Source organism: Propithecus coquereli, unplaced genomic scaffold (genome assembly GCF_000956105.1).
Source record: "Propithecus coquereli isolate 6110/MARCELLA unplaced genomic scaffold, Pcoq_1.0 Scaffold77, whole genome shotgun sequence".
Classification (NCBI taxonomy): Eukaryota; Metazoa; Chordata; class Mammalia; order Primates; family Indriidae; genus Propithecus; species Propithecus coquereli.
The window spans coordinates 688,279-695,222 of NW_012153840.1; the positions used below are offsets into that span (position 1 = coordinate 688,279).

The window sequence follows — 6,944 nt, forward strand, 5'->3', positions numbered from 1 at the left end:
TGGCATAAAGACAGACCCATGGGATAGAATAGAGAACCCAGAAATAAACCCTCCGGGATAACAGACATTTCCCCAAAGATGACATACAAATGGCCAACAAGCACATGAAGAGATGCTCAACATCACTAACCACCAGAGAAATGCAAATCATGACCACAATGAGATATCACCTCACACCCGTCAGAGTGGCTACTATTTAAAGGAAAAAGAACAAGTGTTGAGGATGTCATGGAATTGGAGCCCTTGTGAATTGTTGGTAGGATTGTAAAATGGTGCAACTGCTACGGAAAACAACACTGAAGGCTCCTCACAAAATTAGAAGCAGAACTACCAATCCCACTTCTGCGTACATATCCGAAAGAATCGAAGCAAGGTCTCAAAGAGAGATTTGCACGCTCACGTTCCTAGCAGCTCTATTCTAACAGCCAAGGGGTAGAAGCAACCTAAATGTTAGTGAACGGGTGAAGGGGGCCAGCTTGTCTCAAAACAAAGGAAATTAGGAGGTGTGAGGGCGGAGGCTGTCGATGCTCATCCTTCCCTCCATCACCTGTTCTCCATGGCCTGTGTTAAAACAAACAAACAAACAAACAGGATCTCTAGCATCTCAGACTCTTTGGAGCCAAGATTTTAGTCTTAATTTTACAGATCTCAAGCCACCAAGTTTTATTTTCTACAGAGGACTCTAAGTCCCTATGTCACAACCATAAAAGACAATAGGCAAGGCAAAAAGAACACCAAGGAGATGAATTACTTCATATCTCAAAAGTCCATCAGTCTTAGCATATGCCATGCCCAGATGTGCGTGGTTTTGTAAAAAAATTTAGAATTTTTTTGTAGAGATGGGGTCTCCTATGTTGTCCAGGCTGGACTCAAACTCCTGGCCTCAAGTGATCCTCCCGCCTTGGCCTCCCAAAGTGCTGGGATTACAGATGTGAGCCATAGCCCAGCCTGTAGGTGGCTTTAAAGAGGGATGTGCCCACACCCTCAGGGGCAGTCAGCCTTCCCCTCCCGCCTCCGTCTCCTCCTCTTCCTGGAAAGGTTCCATGGGAAGATCAGGACCAAGTAGGATCATGCAAGATTTTATAGACCAAATGCATGCCTGGGAGCAAAAGGCACACACAGTAACATTGGCCTTCGACACAGCCTGGTAGCACTTTTGAGTTCGTAACAGTCAACTCGGCCATGACGAATGAGTCAATGAGCGAGTGAATGCTAGCAACAATAGCTGGACCTCACGTACAAAGTGATTAAAAAAACTTTATTGTAGCTTCTCAGAGCAGAACTGAGTTTACAATGCTAGGACCCTCTTGGGGTCCTAAGAGGGGGACCCCAGGAACTGGGGCCTAGGAGAGGAATGCAAGCCACTGTGGGAGGGTTGGCCACCCTGGCGAGCGAAAATGTCCCCAAGAGCCCTTGCCGTGCCATACTGCAGAGGACCAGCAACCTCTCGCCACGAGGCTCCCGGGGAGAAGACGCCAGGGGAGATGGGCTCAGGGCACCATGTGCCACCACTTGAAGGAGAAGGGCTGCCGGCGCACGTTGGTGCCGCAATGCACCTCCCCGTGCAGCACGTGGTACGGAGCGAAGTCGTCGATGAAGGTGCAGCGCAGGCCCAGCGGCTCCAGCAGGGACCGCACCTTCTCCTCCAGGCAGCAGCGGCCGCTGACGATGGGCCCGAAGGGCTTGGGGATGCCCAGGTGCTTGCCCAGCACCAGCATGTTCACCTGCAGAGACGCGAGGGGCCAGGTCAGAGGCAGCAGCGTGCAGCCCTCGTCCCCATCCCAGCATCCCCTCCCCCACGGACCTTTAGAAATAATAGCCCCACTTAAAGGATGAGGAAACTGAGGCTCAGGCAGGTTAAGTGGTTACCTAAAGCCACCCAGCTATTCTAGGACATACACCCAAGTCTCTTAGACGCCTGTTGAGTCTATTGAGTAGCAGAGCTGGGATTCAAGCCCACATTAGCCTGCAGTCCAAATCCTCGTCTTCCCACCTCACCAGGCCACCCACCAATATAAGCACCCAAGAGAGGGAGTAGCGGGCCGGGTGCGGTGGCTCACGCCTGTAATCCTAGCGCTCTGGGAGGCCGAGGCAAGAGGATCGCTCGAGGTCAGGAGTTCAAGACCAGCCTGAGCAAGAGCGAGACCCCGTCTCTACTAAAAATAGAAAGAAATTAGTCAGACAACTAAAAACATATAGAAAAAATTAGCCGGGCGTGGTGGTGCATGCCTGTAGTCCCAGCTACTCGGGAGGCTGAGGCAAGAGGATCGCTTGAGCCCGGGAGTTTGAGGTTGCTGTGAGCTAGGCTGACGCCACGGCATGCTAGCCCGGGCAACACAGTGAGATTCTGTCTCAAAACACAAAAAACCGAGCGGGAGTAACAGGGCAGAGGTATGTAAACACACAGCAGATGACATCAAGATAGCGCTCGGGGATCATGGTTAAAAGTTCAGGACGAAGGTGGGATCGCCCTCGAGTCCGCCCTTCGGAAGGGTGAATCCCACCGAGCCCAGGCAGTGCCGGCCTCAGCTCCCCGGAGAGGCCTCTGAGGCCCCCAGTCTGAGGTGGGCCCCAACGTGCACTCCCTTCAAGGTGCTTAACGCGAAGCCCACCTCTGGCCAGCTGTGTGTTCTTGTGCCAGAGACCTCACCTCCCTGTGTCTCATCCGTAAAGTGGAGGTGGGCAGGGTCTCTGACTCCGGGGTTGTTGCGAGATACCAGAAGGTGCTCTGTGAGCCGCGGAGGGCCAGGCGAGCCCCCTGGGGCGCCCCCAGATCCCCGGTGACCTCTCAGACTGGGGTGTCAAGGCTGTTTGCAAAGGTGGGCCGGCAGCCACCTCCTCACCATGTTTGGGAAAAAGGCCTCGGCCTTGCGGGACTCTCTGACGTTCCCCCGGAGTTTGAAGAGCTGCGGGATGTCCAGGATGTCGCGCTCGGTCAGGCCCAGCTCCCGCTTCAGGACCCCACGGTTCCAGTCGATGCAGCTCTGGGCGGAGAGAGAGGAGCAGTGGGTGGGGGACCGCTGGGTTAGGGGACAGTGTGGCACCGAGGCCCCTGGCCGAGGGAAGGGCCAGGGGCAGCATCAGGAAGCAGCGAGGCGTTCCCAGCATGCAGCCCGTGGAGGGCTCCTGGCTTGTGCCTCTAATCCCGGGGCAAGGGGACTGGGAGGGGGGTGTCCGGTCTGCCCAGGACGTGGCATCTCCTGGGCACCAGGGCTAGTACCTGCACATATGAGTTATGTTCTCTCAATGTCTTGTTTGACAGAATGTTCTTTATTTTCTGTTTTTTTTCTGTTATGGAGAAAAAGGGGGGAAAAAAAGGCAAGTGAATTGAGAGGTTGATTTCCCTCTTCTTAGCCGGTGCTGCGGAGACTCAGTGTTCCCATCTGTCAAATGGGGGCAGTATCATTCCTAACATGCAGGTTTTTGTGAGCATCTGTGGGGCAAACACCTTGAATAAAATATCGTAGCGGTGCAAGTTCTCATTAAAAATGTTCTCACTCCCTTAAATTCTCTCATCTCCAAAGAGATCCCACTGAAAGAAGAAACTGGTCTGCCCATGCCCTTCAGGCCACACAACGCACCACACGATTAGGTGGAAACTCAGCCGTGGAGGCTTCTCCACCCGTGAGCCTGGCCACGTCTGTGGACTTTACGGGAAGAGCGATATTTCCTTCTGTGCTCCGGCCAGACCGACCCTTTCCCAGGGCCTCAAACACATCGTGCTCTTCTCCAGCCTGGAGCCTTCGCGTGCGCCGTTCCCTCCGCCTGCAACATCCCCCTTCCTCTCACCCGCTGCCCGCTTTCCTGGCCGGCTCCCACTCACCCTGCATGCTCCCGCTTGGCCTTTGCCTCCCCCCGGAAGCCTTCCCTGAGCTCCACTCAGAAACCCCCAATGCCCCCGTGTCGTAGCGGTGAGCCCAGAGGGCAGCGAGCCATCTGCCCTGTTCACGGAGTATCCCCCGCGCCTGGCACGGTGCCCGGTGCACAGGACGCGCTCAGGAGGTATCTGTTGCCTGGATGGCTCCATCTGGCGACAGGAGACCACATGGAGGCAGAGGAAGGTGCCCAGACAGGACGCGGCAGGCCCGCTTACTACTGAGTCCTTCGAACAGCAGCGCGTCCCCGTGGCCCTCCTGCTGCTGCTCCTGGAACAGTTTGTAGCAGGCCCTGGGGCTGGCCAGGAGCAGCCGGAAACCCTGGAGGCAGAAACACTGGGCTCAAAGGTCAGCTTTGCCCTGGGGCTCCCAAGGAGGGGGACTCCACTGAGGACGGGAGGCGTGGGGACCTGGACCCAGGCTGGCTTCCTCCTCCAACCCCACTTCTTGGGGTGAGGGAAAAATAGAGCCAGGCATGTAAGGCGGGGCCCCCAGGCAGAGAGCAGAGCTGTGCTTGGAGCCCAGGAAGGGGCCTGGCCGCCTTCAGGCAGCCCCCAGACTGCACCTTCCTGTCGGGTGCCGGCACGAAGCTCAGGAACTCGTCCACGTGGCCCACGGACAGCCAGTCGGAGTAGAGTTTCACGGGGGCCTGCACCCGCTGGGCGCTGAGGAAGTCCTGCAGGGCCTGGTGCATCTCTCGGCTCTCGCTGCTGCCAAGGCAGGGTTCGAGGGGTGTCACTGGGCGGAGAGGGCAACAGGGAGGTCTCTGGGGGACTGGGGGTTTGGCAAAGGGGTCTGGGTTCTCCTTCTGCTGGGAAGGGATTCAGGGTTCTGGAATGCCTTTATTATATCCCCTTACCTTTGAGAAATTTAGGAATTGGCATTCCAGTTTTATTGGGAAGAAACTGAGGCACAGTCACTAGGGTAAATAGGGCCAGAGCTTAGCCGCAGGAAGCCCTGCCTGTTGAATTAGACTAGATGCTGGTGTTATGGGTAAACATGGGGCTGGAGCCAGTACGACCTGCATTGGTGTCCTCTTGTTAGCTGTGTGGCCCTGGGGACATCCCTTCAGCTGTCTGAGCCTCAGTCTTTTCCTACAAGGCCCTCTGTGATCTAGCCCCTTGCTCGCTCTCTCTCACTCAATCTGTTCCAGCCACCCTGGCCTTCTAGAACACACAAGCTCATTCCTGCCCCAGGGCCTTTTCACATGCTCTTTCATCCGCCAGAACTCTTTGGACCAGCTCACCATGCGGCCGTACCCTTCTTGTTATCAGGCCCAGCTCAAGAGCCCCTTGCCGAGAGCGGCCCTCCCTGGGCCTAAGAGTTCCCAGTTCTCCTCTGCCCCCTCTTTTTAGTTTTCCTCACTTATTTAAAATCGCCTCACTTGTTTACATTTCTATCATCTGTCACCCCCACTAGTATAGCGGCAGGCACTTGTCTTTCATGTTCACGGCTGCATTTCCAGCTCCCAGCACATAGTAGGTGCTCAGTTAATATGCATCGAATGAAAGCGTGTAAGTGGCAGAGCTGGAATTCGAACTCGGGTCTATTGGCTCTGAAGCCCATATTCCTTGCCTTGCACTTTGATTCCTCTCACACTCCCTGAAGCTTGTTGAGCCCTCTTGGGCTGGGGGCCGGTAGGGGAGGCTTCCACTCTGGCCTCTGCTTTTCCATGACATCCCTGGGTCCCGGCCGCCCCTTCCTGCCCCACTCCTCCTTACCTGGGGTAACTGCTGTTCCCGAAGAGAATCCTGCCCAGTGGGTATTCCTTCTCCCCGACTGTGACTGGGGGGCTCACTTCCAGGTTCCCAAAGGAGTCGAGCCCCGTGACCTCCCCTGTTTGGGGCCCTCGAGTCACATAGCCAAAATCTGGACCCTGAGACGGGAGAAGTATGTGCTGAGAGTTACAGGAGTCAGTGCCCAAGTGAAGAGATGGCGGCTCCCAGTTTGAAGAGGAAGCAGCTGAGTGGCTGTCTGCAGCGGGCGCATGGCAGGCGCTGCTATTATTTGTGGAACGCTGAATCGAGTTGATGACAAGTAAAGGGACTGGCGTTTGCTGAGACTCTAATGCGTGCCAGCTGCTTGGGAAACTTTAACTTGGGCGTAATAACAAAGCCACAAATTAGCATTTTTATCCTCATTTTGCAGATGAAGAAACTAAGCTCAGAGTGGTGACGTGGCGTCCTCGGTTTCCGCGGCCAGTCCGTGGAAGGGCTCGGGTTCGGGCTGTCTCCACGGCCTGCGCTCTTGGTCTGCACGGTGCTGCATCCTGACCTCGGCTGGAACGAGCTTCACGGAGAGGCTGCGACGTCCCCACCCAGGTGTTCATGAGAGGAACGGGTGACACATCTCTCGGCCCCCGTGTGACGTTCTGTAGCTGCTGCAACAGGTTGCCGCCAGCTTAGTGGCACGAAATAACACACGTTTATGCTCTTAACGTTCTGGAGGCCGGAGGTCTGAAACTGGCCTCTCTGGGCAGAGCCAAGGAGTGCCGGGCCTGCGTGCTCCCAGAGGTGCGGAAGGAGGAGTCTGGTTCCTTGCCTTTGTCAGCTTCTGGCAGCCACCTGGCCGGCGGCTCCTCCTCCGTCTTCAGAGAACATCCCTCCGATCTCCGATCTCCGATCTCCAACCTCCGCTTCTGTCGTCAAAGCCTCTCCCGCTCCGACCCGCCTTCCTCGCTCTGTGGGAGGGTTATGATGTTGCAGAATCCACCTGGATGGCCCAGGCCAATCGTCCCATCACGAGACCCCTAACTTGATCACACCTGCACAGGCCCTTTGTCATACAAGGAAGCACCGTGTTCCGAGGATCAGGATGTGGGGGGGCTGTTACTCAGTCTCCCCCGCAGCCCCCCAGCAGAGGCTGCAGCTCTGGCTCTAGCCTCCCCCACACGGACAGTCTGTTCCCTGGGGCTTTGTGGGGGCCACAGGCTCCCCGAGAGTAGGTTCCAAACTGTGTCCCGGGTGCCAGCTTCTAGGAAGGTGGGTAGTCTCAAGGAAGTCTGCCATTCCATGAATTTAAAAAGCGCATTCCCCAAAACTCTCCCTCCTTTCTCTCTAGAACCCAAGC

General features: G+C 56.1%; 1 protein-coding gene across 2 annotated transcripts in view; it reads right to left on the reverse strand.

Annotated features, from left to right (window-relative positions):
• Positions 1-1,232: 1,232 nt before the first annotated feature.
• PADI4 (peptidyl arginine deiminase, type IV) overlaps positions 1,233-6,944 on the reverse strand; it is a 51,230-nt gene continuing 45,518 nt past the window's right edge. The window contains exons 11-16 of one of the 2 annotated variants that reach the window (XM_012662656.1): positions 5,597-5,751; positions 4,441-4,585; positions 4,094-4,196; positions 3,221-3,288; positions 2,844-2,984; positions 1,233-1,724 (exon numbers count right to left, since the gene is read on the reverse strand). In XM_012662656.1, the coding sequence (XP_012518110.1) occupies positions 1,491-1,724; positions 2,844-2,984; positions 3,221-3,288; positions 4,094-4,196; positions 4,441-4,585; positions 5,597-5,751 (846 nt within the window). In that variant the 3' untranslated portion in view covers positions 1,233-1,490. The remainder of the gene's footprint in view (positions 1,725-2,843; positions 2,985-3,220; positions 3,289-4,093; positions 4,197-4,440; positions 4,586-5,596; positions 5,752-6,944) is intronic. The other variant, XM_012662657.1, reaches the window with a different exon arrangement.